The sequence below is a fragment of the Hevea brasiliensis genome, chromosome 5, assembly GCF_030052815.1.
Source record: "Hevea brasiliensis isolate MT/VB/25A 57/8 chromosome 5, ASM3005281v1, whole genome shotgun sequence".
Lineage (NCBI taxonomy): Eukaryota > Viridiplantae > Streptophyta > Magnoliopsida > Malpighiales > Euphorbiaceae > Hevea > Hevea brasiliensis.
The window spans coordinates 8,637,949-8,661,919 of record NC_079497.1 but is presented as its reverse complement, the minus strand read 5'-3'; the positions used below and the strand labels follow the sequence as shown (position 1 = coordinate 8,661,919).

Sequence of the window (23,971 nt, the reverse complement as noted above, 5' to 3'; positions counted from 1 at the left end):
TATTATTATTTTTTAGTGCTCTCGATATATTTAATAATTAACTGGAGTCAAATATCTCTCAATTTTTTTAAGTGCATTCATTTTGGTATTCTTCTATTCCCATTTTACATACAAAAGATTAATCCCTTCACACAAACATGTACCTTTTGAATTGAATAAGTTTAATCCAATTTTTATTTTAAAAAGAAAGTTTAATCCAATTCAAAATATTTCCATCGCAAATATGAACTTACGACTCACAAAAATCAGGATATTTTTTCTGTGTCTTCCTTCATTACAAAATCACCAGTACCTTTATACATAAAATTAATGATCCTTTCTCTTCAAATCCTGAATAGTGGCTTTCCTCTCCCTCCCTACTTGCAAATCTTAATTTCTGAATATGTCTATCTGTTCATATATATTCATATCAATTGAAAAAATTATTGTTTAAATTCGATTTATTATGAATTTAAAATATAAATGTAAGAGACTCAAGTATATTTTATTATATATTTTATATATTGAATACATAATAAATCAAATTTAAATAAGAAAAATATGATACAATATTCATTTTTAAAAACTATTTATAAAATTTAAACATTCATTTTTTAAAATATTTTTTAAATTTCAAATGATACTATAATATGCATTTTTACGTTGTTTTTCTTTTTATTTATATATATAAATTTTTAAATATATATTTCAGAATTTAAAAATCAAAATATAAAATTATGTCAATTACTATTAAAAATTTATATATTAATCCTTATATTAACATTATAATTGATAAAAAATTTAATAATTAACAAAATTTTATAGTATAATCTTAAAAATATAAAATATGGCAAAATGAATATAAATTTTATTGATAGGAGAAAATAATAAATGACCTTCGCAAATTGACTAATTGATGTTTTATAATGCCCAAGATTACGTCGACTATTTAAAAAATATTTTTTGACAAAGCATTTATATTTTCCAAATCTCACGTTAGTTGACCTATTCCAACATAGGCCTGTTTCCAATAATTCAAGGAAGCAAATATGATGGGGAAGAAACGATGCCACCGCAAGCATCGCCAATCATCCACAGAAGTGATCTTCACATTAATTTGGAAAAATTAGTCTTTCCTTGTCCGCGTCAAGTACGCACAAGGTCAAGCTTGCTTATTTGTTTATTGTAAGATTACCTAATTACTTACCTAACCAAATCATAAACAAATTAAATATTCATTAAAATACAATCCTTTTTCTTGTCATTAACAAGTTCAATGAAAAAAAAAAAATCCTCTCTCGAAGTAATCCCTTCAGGACACAGTAGAATTTCTTGGAACCACAGTTTATAGGAGTTTGACACCAGCTCCTTTCACAGAATCCATCACAGCTTTCACCTTTCCATGATACTTCTGTTCTCTTTTCAGGAAAACAGAGACGGCAGGGATGTTCTTGAGCAGCAGGCGCTCCCCTAGTATTTTCCCAATTTTGGCAGCAGCTGCTACATCTCGAGTATTCTCCATGCTTGACCTCAAGGCCTTCTCTTGAGAGCTTGCTGAACATGCTATTGTGGCAGTTGGTGAGTGGATAACTTGGGCACTCACATACTTGTTTGTTAGGTGCATCTTGAGGATGTACGGTTTCAGAAACTTTGTAACTCTTGGTGGCCACTTAACTGGTGGTGGAATAACCATCTATCTGTCTGCAAGCTAATAATCAATAGAATAACAAGTACAGAAGTGAAATTCATGAATAATTCAATGATTTAAAAAAAAATTATGGACTAATATGATATGTTAATGGTTAAAATGGAGAACATGATGAATCAAATAGCAACGAAAGATCTTAGCCATACACATACCTTACCCAACTAGCGTGGATAGAAAAATCAACTGCTTAATAGGATCTAAAAATGTGCAAAATCATGCCAAGCTTTTTCTTGTCTCCTACGTGCAGATGCAACACTTCAGTTCCCTATTGGTATAGCACTTCAACTGCCCTTGCATGAGTTAAACATTAACAAGATAATAAATAGCTTCTACTATTCCTTTATATTAAGCAAACATAGTACAAGTCTGAGTTAGTCTTTGGGTGCATCCAGCCGTCAATACACAAAGCAATTCAAAATAAAATTGCAGGATTGAGGGGAACTAAAATTTTGGAAGAGGAAAAATGAGAAAAATGCTGGAATGGGTAAAATAGTGTCATTTTAGGACGCTAAGCAACTTTTTAGAAGTTGCAACTCTGTGATTAAGGTGGCAAAACCAATTGTATCTCAATTACCATATAAATAGGCTATTTGGGTATGGATTCAGCTACCCCATTTATGGGATAGATCCAGCTTCTTACACTCTAAACACACTTGCTACACAAAGAGTCACATAAATTGAACAATAAGATAAACTCTTCAGCACGGCAAGGCTTTTCTAAGCATCAAATGGCAAATACCAACTTATTTCTGTTGAAATCCCTCCTCCTCCACTGCTTCTTCTTAAAGAATAAGAGATCTCAATAGAAATATGAATGTATTGGTTATTTGATCCTTAGAAAAGCCCTGCTTCTTCTTCTTTGTTTGCTGTTCTCCTTCTCCCCTTTTCCTCCGTTTGTTGTGATCTTCTTCTTCTTCTTCTTCGTTTGTTAATCTCCTTCACCGTTTTGTTGTGATCAGGTCACAACAGACCACTCAACGTAAGGGTGAAAATACACACTAAAGACTTAATTTTTAAGTAGCAAAGATTTTATCTAAATGACAGAGAAGGGTAGAACGGTATTAGCAAAGATCTCCATTATATAGCATATACACCAGACCAATTACACTAAAGAAAATACCATTATGAAATTGATCATAACCCAGAATCAATTAACAATATCAAGTTTAGTTCACAAATTAATAAGAAGCTCAGTGAAACCTCAAAGAAAAACTAAATATTTTTTTTTTCACATTATACAATTTCTCAGAAACAAAAGTCAATAACATCCTTTGTTTTAATACAAACCCGGTGGTGCTTTCTCTAACAAACATATCATCGAACAAGTGGCGTGCCGCCATGCTTATTCTATCTAATATATAATTATTATTTTATTTCATTTAAAAAAAAAAAAAAGTGGCTGACCTCAAGAGCTTTAACTTTTATTAGTTCCGGGGTCAGCTTTTCTTTGACAGGAAGGCCGGAGAAGAAACGACGAGCAGGCGTGGCTGCACCGCTTCTAACTGGTCATTGCGATTTAGAGGGGGGCGTTTGGAAATAAGGAATCAGCTTTTACAGTAACAGGTTCTCATATTTGAGAGTAATGTCTATTTTAGGGAGGTTTTCAAAACTTCTAATTTTTCTATTTATTAAAAATTAATGAATTTAAAAGGTTTTGATATTTTATTTTTTATTATCTTTATTTATTTAATTTATAATTATAATAATTAAATATCCTAAAAATATTTTATATTTTGATGACTAAGCTCATTGAAAATAAAATTAACTTATTCAAAATATATACCCTTTATTTAAAATGTAAAATTTTGTAATGATTCAATTTAATTAATTTTTTTTAATTCTCATGGCTAAAATAAAATAATTTAATCTTTTTTTAACTTAAAAAAATAAAATTCATGCATGATTGTGTAAGATTCTTATATAGATGGATTTATATGGATTCATATAATAAAATTTATAAGTTAAAGTATTTAGTTACTATAATTATAAGTTTAGTACATAAAATCTAAATTTTTATAAATTAATTTTAGGTTTTGAATATAATTATATACATCACAAAGGTTGAAATTTATAATTCAAAATTAAAACATTTCTATTATAATAGCAAATTATTATAAATATTTATTTTTTTTATCTCTAATTGGCCTTATATTTATTTTTTTATGTTTAATTAGCCTTATATTTAAGAGCAGGAATGGCGATGAGATGGATTGGAGATGGGGATCGCTCCCCTGTCCTTATCCCATAAGAGTTGAGGATCGAAGTGGAATGGAATAGGGCAAGTTTTCAGCAAGGAGTTTTCTTTTTAACTTTTTATTTTAATTTATTAGTATATAATATAAATTTACTTATTTAAATAATAAAATATAATTAAAAATATAAATTTTAAATATAATTTTAATAATATATTTATATTTTTATTAAAATTAGAATATTTAAATATATAAATATATATAAATAAATTATTTTTAATAAAAAATAATTATATGTTACCGTACAGTGCATATTATGTAGATTTAAAGCGGGGAGAAGTTCTTCCCATCTCCACTCTACACAATTTTGAATCGAAAAAAATTGATAAAGTTTAAGGAGGGTTGAATCAGATTCGAAAACTTTTGTCATCCCTAAACAAAGGATTTCATGGGTTATTAGTTGGAATATAGCTATTGAGTTTATATTACTTATGATAAGGAATGCATAATTTTTAAGGTTTTAAATCGAACCAAAGAACTATATTAAACTAAATTTATTATATTTTTTAATTTAGTTTTAGTTTTTAGTCTTTACTAAGGCTAAATTGAAACCTTACCAAACCCATATTAAATTGAAGAATTGATTACATACAAATATTTTTCTATAACTTTTTAGACATATTATATATTTATAATAGTATAAAACCAAATATTGTATTTCACTCCTTTATAAATTGTTAATAATTTTTGTTTTAAATGTATTTAATTTTCTTATAATTGCTAATTATAAGTGTATTAATATATTATATAATACATTTAATTCTTAAGAATATTTACATTTGATAATTAAAAATTATATAATTTAAAAATAGTTAAAAATATAATATGTGATATATATTGTGTATTAGTAATTAATTTTAAAATTTAAATATAATTAAGTTACGGCTTTTCATAAAAATAATTATGACAATAATTATGCTTAATTTCTTAATTTAGAGATAAAATTATAATTTTATTATTCATAAAATAATTTATTTTCAATATTTTTCTCTTTTTATTGGGGAAGATATATTTTATTATTTTTTTATTTCTCTCATATTATTTTATTTCCTTTATCCAAACATAATGTAAGATTGGCTGGAAATAGAACTCATCTTTTCAATTTCACATAAAAAATGGTGCCCAAGGAATGGGCTCGGGACAAAAAAAACCAAGCGTCAATTGGGCGGACCCAATTGCTCAAAGTTACATACGATATTGGCAACATCACAAGGGCATTGTGATTTGTGAAAGGATTGAATTTAAGCCAGTTTTAGAAAAAAAAAATTTTTTTTCTCATACTTTTAATTAAATTAAAAATTAAATCTTATGTTAAATAAGCATAGAAATTTTCAATTAAGAGTAAATATTTTTTTAATAAAAAATTAAAATATTATTTTCACTTTTCTAATAATAAAATTTTTAAAATAATAAATTTAATATTAAATAATTTTTGTTCATGTTATTTAATTTTTTTAATTTTATTTTAATTAAAAATAATAAATAATTTTTAATATTTAAAATAATGAAAAATAATATTTTATTAAGTAAATACTTATTTGACTTTAATTATAAAGTATATAGATTTATTTAGTCTAAAACTTAATTTTGAGTTTATTTAACTCTGAATTGAAAGTATAAGAGTTTATTTAATTTTTTATATTATTTTTCACTTTTTTTTATGAAGAAATCAATTAACTAATTAAATTATACCCAATTGAATACTAAAAAAATTCATATCATTTTATATATACTAAAATTTCATATAATTAACTAATTATAATTAACTAATTATAATTAACTAATCATACTCAATGGCGTAGAGACTTGAATGTAAAATTTCAATGAGAAGTTTATATAAATTCTTTTATCTTAATAGCCAATTGTTATGATTCTTCAAATAAAATTCATATTATTTTATATTTGTATGAAATTATATTTATTTCATTAATTATAAGGAGCCTTCTCTCTTCTTAAAATTAGATAATGACTGCAACTATTATGATAATCATTTTGACTTTTGTCACAACCTAATAAAATATATAAAATTATGAAAACTTCTTATACCCTGTGTAGTGTAGATTCAAAACAGAACACGAATATAATAGAATTTATATATAAAAATAGATGAAATTTATTTTGAAATTATGATGAATCAGATAAAATTTTCACCTACAAAGATAGGGTTTCAAATTCGTGAATTCAAGCCAACTTTGCAAGGAGGAAAAAAAATCAGAGCTAAGAAAGGAAGTTTTAATTCTAGTTTTGCATGGTGAAATAAGTAAGAGCAATTTTATTCAAATAAAATTATATATTTTATTAGGCTGTGTCAATAGCAGGGCCAGTGCCCTTAATGTAGGCTCAATTATTCATAACTTGTTCTTCTGAAAAGACAATGATAGTTTCATCACTACCAAATATTTGGAGAAAGGATTACGACTCAGGTGAAGGAGAATAAGAGCAAGGTTGTTGTTCCTTTCTGATTGGAATCTCAATCTGGCAAGCGGCTACGTGTACCCAACACGACATGAGTTATATATAATCTGCCAATGGTTGAGAGGGCAAGTTTTTTCGAGTATAGAGATTCGTGCATTGCGTGTCCATAGTGAAAGTCTCACTCTCACTCTGACTCTCACTCTCTCTCCCACAGATATGTATATTCCTTTCCATCTCTCAGACACTGTCATGTTGTTGTTTGCTTAACCATTGCTTGCATTTTAAGGATCTTCAATTCAGACAGTGTCCTTGTCTCCTCCTTCCCCTCCCCAGTCCCCTCCCTTATCTAGCTATATCCCCGTTTCAATTTCCAACACCTATTAGTAAACTTGGAAAATCTTCTTTGGTTTTGCTTTGCAGAAAAGAAACAAAACCCCCACTTTCTAAGGCAAACCAGGGGAGAAAATAAAAAGGACTACCACTTGCCCTTATTTTTTGACTGCCAAATCTACACCTTCGTCAACACTTACGCCATCATCTATTTTTTCTCCTTTGCTCCTGCCACTTGGGACAGGTTCAAAGCTCAACGTGCATGCCTTTGCTTTGTGTGCATAGGCCACAGCAATGCCATACAAGTACAATTTGTTTGCATCATATTTATCAAAAATGTTATCATGTAAATTCCCACATGCTTGGATACTAAATAATGAATAACTCGCAACTCTTGCCTACATAGCTCGACAAACTGGAACGCTTTATGCGTAATAATAAATGTATTAGTAGACATTGCAAAATTGTAATTCATCTACATGAAAAGAGAGGGAGAGAGACAGAGAGAGAAACATTACTAATTTGGGGCCTGAATGAGAGTAATGACATATTTCCTTTACAGGCAAAAAGAAATGAAAAAAAAAAAAGAGAAGAAAGAATTGATGAAAGAAGAAGAAAGCAATAAGTGAAACAGAAAACTGTTTACTTTATTTTTTTTTAACTGGTTGCTGGGATTATTCTTTCCACAATTCCACGTCAAGAAACAAGAAAAAGGTTCTATGTTTCTTTCACTTGTATAAAAAAAATTTTGACATGATATCAATTGCAGTGTTTAGGCCTTCAGCCATACAGAGAGGTAAAGAGTTGTAGTCCTCAGGTCCAGTAACTTTTAAAAAGAGCTGCACTAGCTCCCCTACCTTCTACTAAATAGCCCATGCGTATGCTATCAAAGGTTCCCTTTAAAAGGGAAACACAAAAACGACAGTAACTTGCTATATATTACTACTATATTCTAACATTGACATTTTCACATTAATTGATGATTAGTTCAAAAACAAGAGACCGATTTACATGGCCAAAGCAGAGGACATAAATAGTGAAAAACTAAACCTACCTTGTGCATTGCATAGTAAATTACAGAGCTGTGTGCTACAAAGAGAAGGAGATCAACGAAGGGTGAGAAACCCATGTTGGAGAAGGGGAGCACGTGCAATTTCTAGAAAGATTGCACGTGCCCTGCTTCTCCAGCAAGAGCTACTCGCCCATTATAGTCATGCATGCATGCTCTTCTTCCCCATATCTGATATCTCTAATTCAAAGGAGCAAAGAAGCTGACTTGCTCATGCATTTTTATACAACTTCTTGAGAGAGAGAGAGAGAGAGAGAGAGAGAGAGAGAGAGATTGAGTCTTTGAGTGGCCATTCTTTAAAGAGACCCATACGAGAGAAAGCAATCTATCAATGCATTTCAAGCATTGTTCTGTAGAAAAAGCCATGCCCGTTGTTAATGCATCATCAAGTGACAAAAATAAAAAAAAGTGAAAAAAATTTAAACAAGTGGTGTGTCCTACCACTCTTTCTCGAAGAAGGTGAACAACACCAACCAATGAAAATTGGACAAGCAAGCAGGTTCTACACTTGGCGGGTAAATTAAAGCAAGTGAGAAGAGGAAGGTGGGGATGGAATTTTAAAGAAAGTGAGATTTGACCTTCAAATTGACAGAGAGAGGGGCCAGTGAATCTTATTCTTACCGGTTTGATCAACTGTTTGATTTGTTGCAATATTAATTTTTATATATTTTGTTAGATGGGATCACACTGCGACTGCAGGGAAGCACTTTCTGCCGCCAAATAGAGCAAAACCCAATTTTTTGTTCTAAATTACAGCTTCAGCAGAATCATTATTGCCCCAAAATCTATTGAAAAATCTCTGTTTTCCTGCTGCCATTACGAGAAAGGTGAGTTTTTTATACCCATTTGATAATTTTTTTATAATATAATATCCAAAATTTCCCAGGACTCATCCCATTAATGTATTTAAAGAAATTTTACACATTTGCAGAATGTGGGTGGTGAGATTTAATTAATAAAACAGAGAAGATATCCTGAAATTGGAAGTGTCAGAGGAGATAATAAAGAAAATTTTATTGGGGTAGAAGAGAAGTGATGGCATTTTGACCAAGAAATGACGACAGGAGGAAGATTGAATGGTAAAAAAAGGGGATTTTTATGGCATGGGAAAGAAAGATTGGATGAGAGAGGTGGGGACAGCTAAAGTAAAGAAATTGCACGTCAGGGTTGCGTGTTGGACGCAAGTTTTCTATTAAACTGAGAGAGAGAGAGAGAGAGAGAGAGAGAGAGAGAGTGCCTGGGGAGATTGGAATTCTTGTAATAAGTTTTGCTGCTTTGGGAGAGAAAGGAGAGAGCCCCTAGGTTGATATGATTCCCTTTCTTTAGTATTAGTAGCATTTCACCTCACCCTCACTCATTAACCATTTTTAATTAATTTCTTTTATTTATAAAATATTCGCAAATTAATTTTTACACATTAAAATTAAATTTTTTTTAATTGCAATTAATATTGTACAAAATCTACCAGACATGTTACAAAAATTAAGGTCATAGGCTTCATTTACATAAAAATCCAAACTCAAATGCAAGTCCAGTAAAAATAAGTCAATGTCTTTTCTTCACTTTAACCCTAGCCATTCCTTAATTTGACTACAGAATTCTCAGCATCGCCTCATCAAAACCTACTGAATAAGAGCAACCCGAAGGAGATTAGAGAAGAAGGAGCTACTTCCCTACCCATGCAAGGCTTGAAACCTAAACATGGGTAATAAGAAAAAATCATCTCTAGAGGGAACCTTTAGCCTTCTTATGCTATTGACTTTGAGGAGAGCAAAACAGAAGTTGTCGTCTTCAAAACCATGGAGTACCAGCAAACACACTTTAAAAATACTGGCTCTTAATTTTCAAGTCGTCTTCCTTGATTCTATCTCAAAAATGAAAAACCTGCATTTTGCAACCCAGTAAACCAAAGCCACACATATAATATAAAGAAAATTCCTCCCATTAAGCCCAATATTTTAAACATGCCTACACTCAACTAAATAGTGAGGAGGGAGACAAGCCCACTCTCCAATCGAATAAAGGTTCTCTTTGCCCAAAAGGCAGGGAAACCTACCTGAGACCTAATTTTAGTTGTTTCAAAGAAAGCTAAACGTAGATGAAACTGACATAAATGGTCCTCTCTCCAAATGAGAGAGAGAATTTTTTTTTTCTTTAAACAATTTAATGGCACACTCTTTTAAATGAAATCAAATCATGATTAATAAGAAAAGAGGCTTTTATCTTTATCAATTGGACTAGCTCTATGGAATTATAATTAATTATTTTAATCTCTATATATGTTTAAAACAAAACAAAAAATGGCATTTCTCTGATGGATGGATACAGATTTAATATAAATAAATTGAATTAAAATATTTTGTTTTAACACTCATTTATTAATATCATATAATACTTAAATGTAAAAAATGCATTCATCATAGATAGGGGAGAGCATTCGGTCAGTTCGGTTTCGAATCGAATCGAATCGAACTGAATACCAAAAATCTAAAAATCGAATCGCTTAAAAATATAAACCAAACCGAACCGATCACTTAAGAAAAATCGAACAGAATCAAACAAAAAAATATCAGTTCGATTCCGTTGCATTAAACCAAAAATATTAGAATTTTTATTTTTTTTCGATTGAGTTATGCATCTTGGATCGGGTTATGCATCTTGGACCTTGAGACTTATGCATTTTAGGCTGAAAAATTATTTGGGTCATTTTACTATTTAGTTTAATCGGTTTTAACCGATAAAAAATCGAATCGAACCGAAAACTGAATATGTTTAAATTTCAAACCGAACCAAACAGATAAAACTAAAAAATTAAATCAAAATGGAGCTGTTCGATTTGATTTTTCAGTTTACACCGAAAACTGCTCAGCCATAATCCAAGAATATGTAGCCTTTAATTTAGATTTGAAGTTTGGACAAATGCCAGGCCTGGAACTCCACACATGGCATTTAGGGCGTCGTATATTAAAATAAGTATAAGAAATATAATCGTTTGTAATTAGTTTGAATTTAAAAAATAATATTCAACCTGGGTTTGAGTTTACATATCAAATATTTATTATCTAAATTTATGCATATAATTTATTTTAATTAAATATAAAATATATATTTATAAAAAAATTTATAATTTTTTAATATTTTATTTTAAATGTATAAAATTTTAAAATTTTTACTAGATTATTAATTTTTAAAATATAAATTATTAATAAAAGTATAATTTAAAACTAAATAAATTCAGATAATATTTAAATAATAGTAATTGAATTTGAGATGGATTTAAAAATATATATTTTTAAATTTTAGGTCTTATTTAATATCAAAGTTCTTAACTGAAAATATTTTAAAAAATATATAATTTTAAATGTTGTTGAAAAAATAATTTAAAAAAATTATTTTATTATTTTAAAATTATTATAATAAAAACATGTAAATTTTTTTATTTTTTAATATTCATACTTTTTTTAAAATACTTTTCTTAAACAGACTCTTAATTAAATTTTACAAAACTGAAAAATTAATTTTTTAATTCTTCACTTAGAGAAATAACATATTTAAGCACAAAAGTATATTTTTCTAATTTTCCTTAATTTTTTAAAAATATTACCTAATTTTCCACAACTAAACATCTTTGACATTCAAAATTTGTCCCCATTTGTTGCACTATAGATATAAACTCGTTTTCCATAACTTATAATAATGTCTCCAATTTTCAAATTTGTGCAAAAAAGCCATTTAGATTTATTAATTTTAGTATTTTAGGATGTATCTTTTTGTCACACTTAGTCCTTGTATGGTTTAATTTTATAGTAAAATTTATTTCAATTATAATGAAATTTCATGATAAAATTCATTTATAAATAAATTTTTTTATTTGGTATATTTTATATTAAATATGTAATTCATTTGAAATGAAATGAATTTTGTATTTGAAATAATATATAATAAGAAGATAATTTTATCATTTGATATATATATAATTTGAAGTTTTAGAAATAAATTTTAAATTTAAAATTTATTTGTAAATCCTATAAATTTTGATGAAATTTAGTTTAGTTATAATAAATTTCATGTAATTGATTATTAAGAATTTCAAATGAATTTTTATTTAAACTAAACATTAACATTTTATACTTACAAATAAATTTCATAAAATTTTATGAAATTTATTTATATCAAACACTATCTTATTATTTTAGAAGACAAATTAAAAATTTCGTCACCTATTGTGATCTCCTAGCGAATAACTATTTCTTCATTGCATGATATGTTCAACGGCATATTTTTAATTTGTAAATCTCATAACTAAGAATATATCAACAGTAACAATGAGATGGATTTTATAAACAATTTTTTTTAAATTAATTTTTTTAATGATATATATATATATTTTTTGACATTCCAATCACAATCCCAAACAAAAGCTAAAGATATAAAAGAGATGGAATTATAATAAAATAATGTCAGTTTAGTCACAAAATTATAAACTTGAAATTACATGCTGCACTGAAGTTTTGGTAACATATCATTAATAATCCATTCTGATAAATATTTATTAGCTTCGTGTGAAAAATGCCATTCATCCCAGAAAACATGTCCCTTCGAATTTGAACAAACAGGTATGCCTGCTGCTCCACACATATTCGTCATTCCCATAGCAAAATTATATTTGCCTCCTTTTCCGCAGCAAGTTTCTACTATTGACGTAAATCCTACATGGATTTTTAAAAAAAATTAATTTATTAGTTTAATGTCTATAATTAATTTAATTTTTCTTACCGATCTATCATAAACTCAAAACACAAGATCGATGGAATTCATCATATTTATATCTTGAGTTTCCGATAAACTGAATCTCGGTAAGAATTTTTCTTTCTTTTTTTCATATTTTGTGAGATTAAAAGGTTGTAAAATAAAGACCACTCACCAAGTTTTACATGATTATCCAAGATCCATTGGTGTGCGTTGTAAAGATCAGCATATACAATATGCACGGTAGGATGTTCCTTTCTCAATTCTTCAAGTGCTAATTGAAGATGATCATTATGATATGCAAAAAAATCATTATAATTTTTTAAGCAACCAAATGTATCGTAGGCAGTTGATGTGTTTGATGCAAGCAATGTTAGCAAAGCTGGTGCACAACCCACTTTGAAGATTCCAGGAACAACCACTCGAGTAGCTCCATAACTAATTACTTTCTGTTAGCAATTCAAAGAAGAGAACTTTTTTTTTTAAAAAAAATTGATAATTGAAATATCATTTTAATTAATTTTGCGTTAATGAAAGATAATTATAATTTACTTACTGTGACAGCATCCTTAATTGCTTGCAAAACTGCTGGTACCATGACTGTCTTCACCTCCTCAATTGTTTTGCCTTGAATGAAGGCAGCATCATAATCATTAGCACCAATTTCCCCCACCATAAAGAGAGATGATTTTAATTTTTCTTGGCAATCTGTTTGACAGATATAATAAATAATTAAACACTGATAAGATCAAGATTTCAAGAATATGGTCAAAGTAAAAGCCTAATTGGATTCCATTTAAAAAAGGCAAGCTTGTGCTAACCTTGAGTGACATTGCAAGTGGTATGCAAGTGTTTGTCAAACCATTGAAGCTGTATATCGAGAGAATTATTAGTGATTCTGGGTGGGATATTCCATTTTAATAGAGTTTGAACCGGCAAGGCAGCGGCTCCGGCAAACCCAAATTCAACTCCACTTTTGAATGTGGAATTTGGATTTTCGTACGGTTCAAGCCATGAAAGGCCAGCTGATTGTGCTGTAAAAATTCATGTGAATCCCATTATATACATTATTCTTGAATTCACGAATTTCCTTAATAGAGAAGAAGTTGTGATGATAAGGTTAAGTTATTAATTTACTCACCAATGTAATCAATTATAAGCAATCCATCAGAAGATCTACCAGTTGCTTTTCCTATTGTTTTGCCATAAGGTAATCGAGAATGATAAGCTTGAGGAAACTCTATGATAGAATTGCCAGTGTCAGACATTGAATCTCCAAATTGATATATTGCATTAAACCCACAAGCCTCAAGACATTGTGCCTCGCATGAATGCGAAAAAGAAAAGAGAAAAACAAAATTGATCACTAAGAGAAGAGAATGAACTGTCCTTGCAGCACTCATTATGACCCCAAATAGAAATAATTGGTGCTGCTTGTTTCAATTTTGTTAATTTTTCTCTTATCTTTTCTGCAGAATTGAGGGAGATGATTTCATTTCATCAAAATTATCAAAGTTATCATACTACAACCTGAAATTTTGAAGAAGTGATTAAAACAAGGATATGAGTCTCATATTTAAACCAATAAATTGCTAAATTTGGACAAATATATCTATATTTAGTGTTCTATTTTAGCAAAAGTGTGTGGAAGTGGAACTATACATTTGGCTTCTTAATTTTTCTATCTCCAAAATAAACATGGTTGACATTCCATGTCCCTTCTTTTTCCCCCTTCTCCAGATTTGCTGTATAAATTTGCTAATTACAGATATCTAGATACACTTATAGCCCCTGAAAAATATAGTAGGCATGGTAATTTTATCTCACTTCAATGGAAAATCCATGTTTCAGTTCAAATCCTACTAAAAATATCAGTATGAGTTTACTTAAGGGTAATTATTATTTAATTTATGTATTTTATTATTATTATTAACATCCCTCTCCCTCTCAAGGAGGTCATTTTATATTTTTACTTCATCCATTGAATCGCTGTTAAAAGAAATATCAAAAGGTTTAATTTATTTTATTTTCAATTTTTTGATTAAATTAATATAAAAATTCAATTTAAACTCAATTTAACTTCAAAATTAAAATTATAGACTAAATTTTTTAATTTTGCAATTTAAATTAAAAAGTTTATAAGTTTAATTTCTTAATTTTTGGATAAATTTCTTGATTTTTTATTTAAAATTTAAAAGTTTAATTTTTTTTTCAATTTTTTAATTAAATTAAGATTAAATTGAAAACTTTAAATTAATTTAAAAAAAATTAAAAATAATAAATAATATAGGAGTGAAACCGAGCTTTTAAGACTACGCCAGCTCGCACTTGTAGATGGACCTCACCTCCACCTGCGCCAACTTACATGTGAGAGTCCAGCACTGAGCTTATGGAATACACCCTCTCATTCGTTGAGAAAGAAAGTTCTTTTTAACATTATTGTCTTATCAATAGGAAAATATAACGAATTTAGAGTGATAATTTATTAGATAAATTATCAAACTAACTAACTAACTAACTAACTAACTATATATATATATATATTAGGTCAAAAGTGGGATTCTTACCATAAATTATTAATGCAAACAGAATGGATATCAATACCAACTTGCGAGGATTTGAGATTATAGGCCTAATTAATTAGCTTTCTGGGTTTTTTTGGCAGCTGGACTATAAGAGAACAAAGAAAAAAAAATGAATAATGAAGAATTTTACTTTAGTAACAATGAAAACATCGAATTCAGAATTCTACTATGGTATATTTAAACTTAAAGGACACGTAAATTTTGATATCCTTATTAACAATAGAATTGCTATCAATGAATGGAAGAAAGTTTTAACCTTAAACTAGTTTAGATCGATTATATGAATTCTTTTTTGCTATTTAGTTTTAGTAGACACTAAATTTATATAATATCTAAAATTTATAAATCTTTTGATATAGTTGCACATTGAAGTTTAGGTAACAAGTCCTTTACGAGCCACTCAGCTAAAAGCTTGTTTGCTTGGTCTGTAAAATGTCCTCCATCTTAGAAGACATGTTCTTGAGGATTTGGACAAACAGGTACTCCAGGATTTTCACATGATTTGATGAATGCAGAATCAAAATTACATTTACCACCGGTTCCACAACAAGATTGTTAAAATAATTAACTACTTAAGATTTATCAAGCTTAAAGCTACTCACCAAGGCTTGAAATATCTTCTAAAATCCATTTTAGAGCGTTATATATCTCCATATACGATATGAACATTAGGGTTTTCTTTTCTCAATTCTTCAAGAGCTATTTGGAGACGACTATAATGATATATAAAAGAATCATTATAATCCTTCAAACAACCAAGTGAATCAAGGGTTGCAGTTTGTTATTTGAGGAGAAAATTGTAAGAAGGCTTGGTGTACAACTCAATAGGAAGGATCCAGGAACAACCACTCGAACAGCATCATAACTAATGACTTTCTGTAATCGATCAGAATTAATTAATAAAAACTTGATCAATTACTTGGGTGGCATTTTTAATGGCTTGCACAACTTCAGGTACCATAGTATTCTTCATTTCCTCAATGCTTTTATTTTGAAAAAAAATGCAAAATCGTAATCATTTGGTCCAATGAGCCCAACCATGAAGAGGGATGATTTGAGTTTCTCTTGGCTTTCTATTAGACATAATGATCAAAATGATGAATCGTTATATATAGCTAATCAAGAAAATGTTAATTATGCATTAAAAGTAAAGAAAAGAGGAGAAGGCACACTGTAACCTATTGTATTATTGCAGATAGTTCCCAAATATTTACTCAGCCATTCAAGTTGTACATTAAGAGAACTGTTAGTATATCCAGGTGAGATATGCCATTTTTCTAGAGTCTTTGGAGGTCAGGCTGTTGCACCAGCAACTGCCCCCATATTTGAATGTTGAATTTGGATTTTCATAAGGTTCCAGTAATGGAAGACCAGCTGATTGTGCTGCAAAAAGTTACAGTTGGGAAGAAAGAGGGTATATGTAAATTGTATCCATTTGGGAAGAAAGAAGTTGCTGTATGTATTTATATATCCTCACCTACATAATCAATCATTAATAACCCATTTGAACTGTCTACAAGTTGGCTTCTGTATTGTTTCGCTATAAGGTAATCGACCATGAAAAGCTTAAGGGATTTCTACAATAGAATTGCCTGTATCTGATATTAAATCACCCAGTTGATAAATCGCATCAAAACTACAAAACTTAAAGGTCTTCTGCAACACATGAATAGGGAAGTGCAAACAATATGGAGCCAATTATTAGAGCATAAAAGAAAATCACTTTTCTACTCATGGGGCTGAGGAGGAACTACTTTCAGTCTGCACTTCCTCCTTAATTTGTTTTCCTCCTTGAAGCTTTAAATGTTGATTTCAACAGTATTATGCACGCGCAAAATAAGTAAATCCATTTACCAAATAACCAATATATTTGCTAAATTAGGGCATAAACATCTGTGCTTTGTTAAGATCAAATCATCACATGAAACCACTGAGATGGCTTATAAATTTTTACCATTAAAATGTAAATTTAGTTGATTTTCTCCATCATTTTTGCCTTCATTTGTTATAAGTTTTCCTATTATAGCTTTAAAAAATCATGTATATTTTAAATATTATCTAATTTTATCACATAATTAATATATAAAAATATATACTATTTTAAAATATCTTCTCATTTCATAATTTCTTTTTGTTTCACTCACGAAAACTTACTGCTAATCCAAAAAGAAAACTTAATAAAATTAAAAATCAGTAATAGAAACTACACTGATGGTTTTTGTACATATCATGGATAAGCCAACTTGCTATGTGCTGATATGTTGCTTGTGTTAAATGAACACCATCCCAGCTGATAAGTCTATTTGGTTCAGGACAAACAGGTACACCAGTAGCTCCACACATTTTCAAGGGACTAAAATTGTAATCACCTCCGATACCGCAACAAGTTTTTTGTAAAGATTTTGCATCAAAACCTGTTTATAAAGTATCATTAGAAACACATACGATATGAGAAAAACATGCTGAAACTTGATTTATCATAGATTTAAAATACAGATATGCAAGTCTTATCATATATATTCTGTATTAAGTCTTAGATAGATCAAATTTAGAAAAAAAAATTTTATTTTATATGTTTCATACAATATATACACTTTATACTTACCAAGTGATAGGGCATGAGTCAAAATCCAAAGGTATGCATTGTAATAGTCACCATATCCTATAGTCACGTTGGGATTTTCTTTCCTCAAATCTTCAATGGTTTGTTGGAGATGCTGATTGTGATAGATTGAAAGATTGTTTAATTCCTTTAGGCAGTAAAAGTCATCATACGCAGTAGTATCATTGGTTTGGAATCCGGTAAGATAAATTGGCAGACATCCAATCGGACAATTTCCTGGAACAACCACTCGTCTCGCGCCATAACCTATTACACTCTACAAAACATACAATATTTGAACTCAAAACAGACAAAATTTATATGTGTAAAGCGTTGTTTTGTTAAACAATAATGCACCTTAATAGCTTCCTTTATGGCTCCAACAACATCAGGTACCATTGTCTTTACTTCCTCCATGGTTTTGCCTTGAGATAATGCATAGCTATAATCATTGCTTCCAATCTCTCCAACCATGAAAAGAGATGATTTAAGTTTCTCAACACAATCTGTAAGCATTAGCAATGAATTAGATGAAGGTTGGGACTTAATGATACAATATTCGATTAAAGACCACATAATTAAAGTGGTTGAGGCACTTGTATAATGACCTTTTTCATCATAACATATTCCATTAAAATAGGTGAACATCCAATCAAGTTGTGTGCTCAGAGAACTGTTAGTGACTGCAGATAAAATTCCCTTCTCTGCTAGGACATGTGCAGGCAAAGCAGTAGAACCAGCAACAGCAAAATTCACTCCCCGGCCACGACCAAATTTAGCATTTGGATTCAGATAGGCATCAAGAAAGGGAATGCCAGCTGAAATTGCTGTGAGAATTCAATGTAGAGCAGAGTTAACAGCTTATGCTAAATTGGTTTGGAAAAAAAATAAAATTTCAATAAAAAAAGAGCTTGATAATATTCAATATTCTTAAAAACAAGTATCGCAACTACTTCTGTTTGCAATACAAATCAAGCAACAGCAGCAAGTAGGGTCAAGTTGATCATCACCATGATTAATCTTTTGCCCTTTTGATTCTCATGGCCTAATGTGATTGGGCGCCATTGTCAAATTAATCATAATTCTTAACGATCGAAAGGAATCACAAAGTTGCTGAGTTGATTATCACCACCACCACCATCATCATTACTTTAAAAGAAAAATAATTAAATAACAATATTATGAATATCAATATTAACAGAAAGAGCAAAGAATAAAAAAAGTAAACAGATAAATGTTTATATTTTATACATATGGAGATTGATGTTCTTCCCCTCTCGGAACTATTATGGTGCAAGAGTTAAGAAAAGAAAGAAGGCAATCTCAATCGACAGGCTATAGGTTAGAATTATCCACTGATCTCTTTTTGACATTGTGCTTAAGGAAACAAACAAGAAAAAAAAGAAAGAAATATTACTCTGTACTGACCTATATAGTCAATCATCAACAACCCATTTGAGCATCTACCTGTTGGCTTCTTGAAAAAGGTTTCACCATAAGGACGTCGAGCAAATAGAGATGCAGGATCCTCTTGGATCAAATTGCCAGTGTCTGATGTGGAATCCCCTAGTTGATAAATTGCATCAAACCCACATCCATATCGATGTCTCTTTAGAAGGAATGCATCGCATGCACGAGGAAGAACTAGAAGATTGAAGGCAAAGACGAGAAAGAAAGTGAAAATAACTTTGGCAGAAGCCATAGCTCAAGACAATAATGCAACTTTCCTTAGCGAGACTTATAAAAAGGAAAAGCTAAAGCTAGCAGTGAAATCATGCATGTGCTTTATATATAGCTTTACCCAAGTTCAACCCCTGCTGTGCTCAAGTTTAGATATATTCCATTGTCAACTTAAAGTTCGATGGCAAGCTAACTATTCCGTTACTTTTTAAGGTAATGTGGTAGGAAAAGAGATATAAATTCAACAAGCCATTATTATTTAATTTAATTATTTTGCATTTTTTGCTCTAATTATTCATTAATTACACTTTAATCACGTATGTTTCAAAATTATGTACTCTAATCACGTCTGTTTCAAACGCTGAAGAGTAAAAGGGTTAGTTAAAATGGTAACTTTTGATGGATTATTGTATGCTCTGTGGCATATATTCTCTTTATATAAAATTATGAGTCTCACACTTCATTAATATGAAAAAAATGAAATTTGTATATAAGGAAGCACTCTATACTTAGTTTTCTTAATTAAAATTGTTTAATGAGTAAATTAAATTTATTTTGAATTTTTCTTTATCATTTTATCCATAAATAGTAAGGATTTTGTATTATTTAATATTACCAAAATTTCTTCTATTATTCAATACTTTCAAATTGTTATTTGATTTGCTTTATTTTTTATTGTTTCTATTCAATTTTTCTTGATTTCAATTTTTAAAATTTATTTGCATTTTTTTTCTAATTTCTAATTTTTTATAATATTAGAAAGAGACCGTTTAATTTAAAACTAAATGATTAAGTGATACTAATTAAAAAAAAGAATAACAGAAAGGTAGATATAACTATTTGTAAATATATTTTCACTGTTAATTAGTTTTGCATACATTTTTTTTTATCTTTATTTTTTTATTTATCTTTATTATTTATGTACTAATTATCATGATGACATTTTTATATTTTTAATCTTTCTCGTTTGTGTATTTTTACGAGTAATGATATACTTTAATTTTATGTATTAACTATTTTATTTTTTCACAGAAAATAAATTAAAAAATAATGAAAAGGCAATTTTATTGAAAATTTGAATTGTATATATAAATATTAAAAATAAAGTATTAAAATAAAAATATTATAGTTACATGATGTAAATTTTAATAATGAAATTATATAAAAAAAATTAGAAATGATTTTGATAAAATGCGAAATATCAAAATTTAAATTAGATATAAAAAAATAATTTATATCAAATTTATATATAGTATAAGCATTTAGCTAGTATTTAGTAAAACAGAAAATTTTTGTTCAAATTGCCCTCCAAACATTGAGCAACATTGGAAGAGTATTTACTTCCCATTAGGGGTGGCCATTAAATCCAAATTGGTCCAGTCGAAATCGGACCAAAATCAATAAAATAAGAATTAGTTTTGAATCGGATTAAAACATTTTCCTGCAGTTTGGTTCAGATTTATAATTTTGAGGAATCATAAACTGATGGTTTCGAATCGAATCAAACCAATGATTTAAAATTAAAAACAAAAACTCTATAAATACTCCATCCAACTATAGTTCTTTTACGTAAATCACAAATTCTCTACACTCTTTTTAATTTCTAATATTTTTTCAATTTTCCTATATTATATTTGAATTCGAATTTATAGCTTCAAATCCATGAATCCAAACACAACCCTACTTTTATTATCTTATATTTTTATACAATCACTAAAATTTACAATATTTTCTCAGTTACTAGTTAATTTTTTTTTATCACTAGTAAAATTTCCTATACCATCTATTTTTTTTTCTCTTTACAATTTTTTTAATTATCAAATTTTATCATACGATTTTTAGCAAAAGTACAACAGTAGAACTAGAAACTTTAATTCCTCTAAATCCTAAAAGATACTTACATACACTTTTTAAAAAAAATTTCTTAAGGAAAAATTAATTTTATCTCTTTTTATTTCTCTAATTTTTTAATTAAATTTAAACATTTTCTGGTTAATTTTTCTTAAAGATAAATTAATTTATTTTATTTTATTTTAATTAAAAGAATTTAAAAAAATTAAAATATTTTTATAAATATAACTTGATTCTAAATCAATAAATTTTTCCTCTAATTTTTATCTAAGCCATCTTGAATCGCCCTTTGAACTGTTTTAAACTAGAACTTGAATCGAAACCGGTTATTCAAGAATCATCTCTCGATCTGTCCCATAGCAATTTGGTGTAAGTTTATAATTTCATTGAATATGAACTAGCAGTTTAAGAATTATAACTGACAATTTTTAAACCGTAGTCGCTCGTACTTTTAATAATGTTCTTACTTTTATGTGACTACTATTATGCAATTTCTATGTTTTTTTTTTTTTTTCTCTGAGTAGGAAGAGTGAGAGAGTGGAACTTAAATCTATGTCTACCAAATGAGTAATATAATTCAAGTATTTAACAAAGCTAGACAAGGCCTATGCCGAACAAATTAGAAAGTTTAGCAATTAAAATGTCTAGAATAGACAGGAACTAATATCTCTCTCTCTCTCTCTCTCTCTCTCTCTCTCTCTCTCTATATATATATATATATATATAAAATAAAGCAGATAAATTGTTTTTTTGATATTGCCTAGGACATGCTACGAGGAGAAATAAAAATAATTTTTTTGTCACCACCCAACCTATGAGCCGGACCGGTACTAGGACCTGGGTCAGCCTAAAACCCTCGAGGCCCGTAGTAAGCCTAACTATTCCTTAACCCAACTCTAAGGCCCATTTAGGCCCAATTTCAAGAATTCAACTGGACAGAGTCCGACCATAAAATGGATCATTCAACGGGGAGTACTCGCCCGACCTGTAAACACAATATATAATAAATTGGGGAGCTTAACTCATCATCCATATAATCAAAATGTCATAACTCAAATAGGAGCTGAGCTCCCTCATCCAATCCCATTATGCATACAGTTAATAATTTTACAGGTCCAACATAACTTTTATAATAAAGGCCCAAAATAAAAATAAGTGCTTCTAACACATGCGGAGTCTAAAATTTAACTCAATTGTACAAAATATATTAAATGCTATTAATAGACCTGCGAAGAAGAATGAGCAGGTTAGCTACAACAAATAATCCTCCTGTAGCCTGAAAAAATAGATGAATAGGAGTGAGCGTTCAACTCATAGAGTAAAATACTAATTTTAATCATAATCTTTATAACTATCTAAAACTAATGCACCATGTGGAGTGAAATGCAACATCGTCATAATTTTCATATCATAACAGCAAAAAGGCAATTTGGAGTACTCACACACCCAACACTGTCAAGCAATACATATATAGGAGCTGATCCCCTATAAAGCCCTCTTAATCCAACCTTTGCCGGCGAGTGTCTATCAAGCCGGACTTTCGCTTAATAAACCAAATGCGAGGTCCCAGCGAGTGTCTCTCAAGCTATGCCTGTCCCGAAGGACCGAGTCCCAACGAGTGTCTCTCAAGCCGTGTCTACCCGTCCTGTCCATATCCAATACCATACCACACGTACGCCACGCACACACACTGTTCTAAATTACCACAAAACAATATCCATGGCACTTCAACAATTATGAATGCAATATAAAATGTGCCTAGTGTTTAACTACATAGATATATATTTATAAGTGATGCATGGGCGTGTTTGAATATATAATAATATCGAAATTACAATTAAAATTAATATTTTACTCACAAACTTGAACCGAAGTCACTGCAGCGGCTGGACAGAGGAGGAAGGCTATCCCGGCTCACCTGACAATTTCATTGCAATTATTTAATATATTTAACTCAATATAAGTTTAGAAAAGACCAAAGATATCCTAAGTTGTGCTGAAAATTCGAGAGAGTCTCCCCTATACCTATGAACTACCCAACCTGCAAAATGGTTCAAATAACACTTCTAAACTCAACCCATATCTCATCATCATTATATGGCCCCTCCTAGGCCCTCCAAACCAAGCAATAATCATAACATCAGACAACTCAATTATAAGACTTCAAAACTAATATTTTTCAAAAACTATCCAAACTAACTTTAAAAATTCTATAAACCTTCACCGCGGTCCTTAACAATATTATAAGGCTATTGCAATAGGAATCGTAATTTTCTTATCATCCACCAATATTTTATAAATTTTATTCTAACCCATTACAAGGCAAAAATTAAGTAATGTAGAGTTCAAGTTTACCTATACTAAATATGACAACCGGAATGCGTCCAGAATGTCTGAAAACGGTGAGTTAGCCTATAATCTTGACCCGGTTCTAAAATGGTTCCAGCAGCTTATCTGCTCTGCCCGAAATTGCAGATCCGAACTACAATCGAATTTCCACGAAATGAAAGTACATACGCGAAGTCCACAATACCGGGGTTAGAATAAAAAATATATATATATATATATTATTTAAAAATTAGGGATATTATATTTTTATTACAAAATCAAATTAAAACAATAAGCGTTAATATTAGTTTTAGTCATAAAAATAAGATACCATTTAAGTTAAAACAATAATATATAAAAAAAAATATTTTTAAGTATGTTTTTATATATATTTAAATAATAGAATAATTAAAATTAAATATA

At 29.2% G+C, this 23,971-nt stretch overlaps 3 protein-coding genes and 1 pseudogene across 6 annotated transcripts; all 4 read right to left on the bottom strand.

Annotated features, from left to right (window-relative positions):
• Positions 1 to 1,198: 1,198 nt before the first annotated feature.
• LOC110654631 (uncharacterized) lies at positions 1,199 to 3,309 on the bottom strand. Of its 4 annotated transcripts, none has more exons than XM_058146868.1 (3): positions 3,092 to 3,309; positions 1,840 to 1,977; positions 1,199 to 1,687 (listed from the first exon to the last, which is right to left on the bottom strand). In XM_058146868.1, the coding sequence occupies exon 3, from the start codon at positions 1,670 to 1,672 to the stop codon at positions 1,325 to 1,327; it is 348 nt and encodes a 115-aa protein (XP_058002851.1). In that variant the 5' UTR covers positions 1,673 to 1,687; positions 1,840 to 1,977; positions 3,092 to 3,309; the 3' UTR covers positions 1,199 to 1,324. The 4 variants fall into 4 exon arrangements, with proteins under 4 accessions (XP_058002851.1, XP_058002849.1, XP_058002848.1 ...); XM_058146866.1 differs by having other exon boundaries at positions 1,840 to 1,972; XM_058146865.1 differs by having other exon boundaries at positions 1,840 to 1,924.
• Positions 3,310 to 12,147: 8,838 nt separating this feature from the next.
• Positions 12,148 to 14,023, bottom strand: LOC110654621 (acetylajmalan esterase-like). Its single transcript, XM_021810649.2, has 5 exons — positions 13,644 to 14,023; positions 13,324 to 13,536; positions 13,059 to 13,210; positions 12,678 to 12,951; positions 12,148 to 12,462 (listed from the first exon to the last, which is right to left on the bottom strand). The coding sequence occupies exons 1-5, from the start codon at positions 13,903 to 13,905 to the stop codon at positions 12,245 to 12,247; spliced, it is 1,119 nt and encodes a 372-aa protein (XP_021666341.2). The 5' UTR covers positions 13,906 to 14,023; the 3' UTR covers positions 12,148 to 12,244.
• Positions 14,024 to 15,426: 1,403 nt separating this feature from the next.
• LOC110654615 (acetylajmalan esterase-like) lies at positions 15,427 to 16,822 on the bottom strand (annotated as a pseudogene).
• A 455-nt stretch (positions 16,823 to 17,277) lies between these two features.
• LOC110654616 (acetylajmalan esterase-like) lies at positions 17,278 to 19,480 on the bottom strand. The gene is made up of 5 exons (XM_021810644.2): positions 19,118 to 19,480; positions 18,298 to 18,516; positions 18,047 to 18,195; positions 17,693 to 17,966; positions 17,278 to 17,501 (listed from the first exon to the last, which is right to left on the bottom strand). Exons 1-5 carry the CDS (start codon positions 19,389 to 19,391, stop codon positions 17,278 to 17,280), a joined length of 1,140 nt encoding a protein of 379 aa, XP_021666336.2. The 5' UTR covers positions 19,392 to 19,480.
• Between the last annotated feature and the right edge of the window lie 4,491 nt (positions 19,481 to 23,971).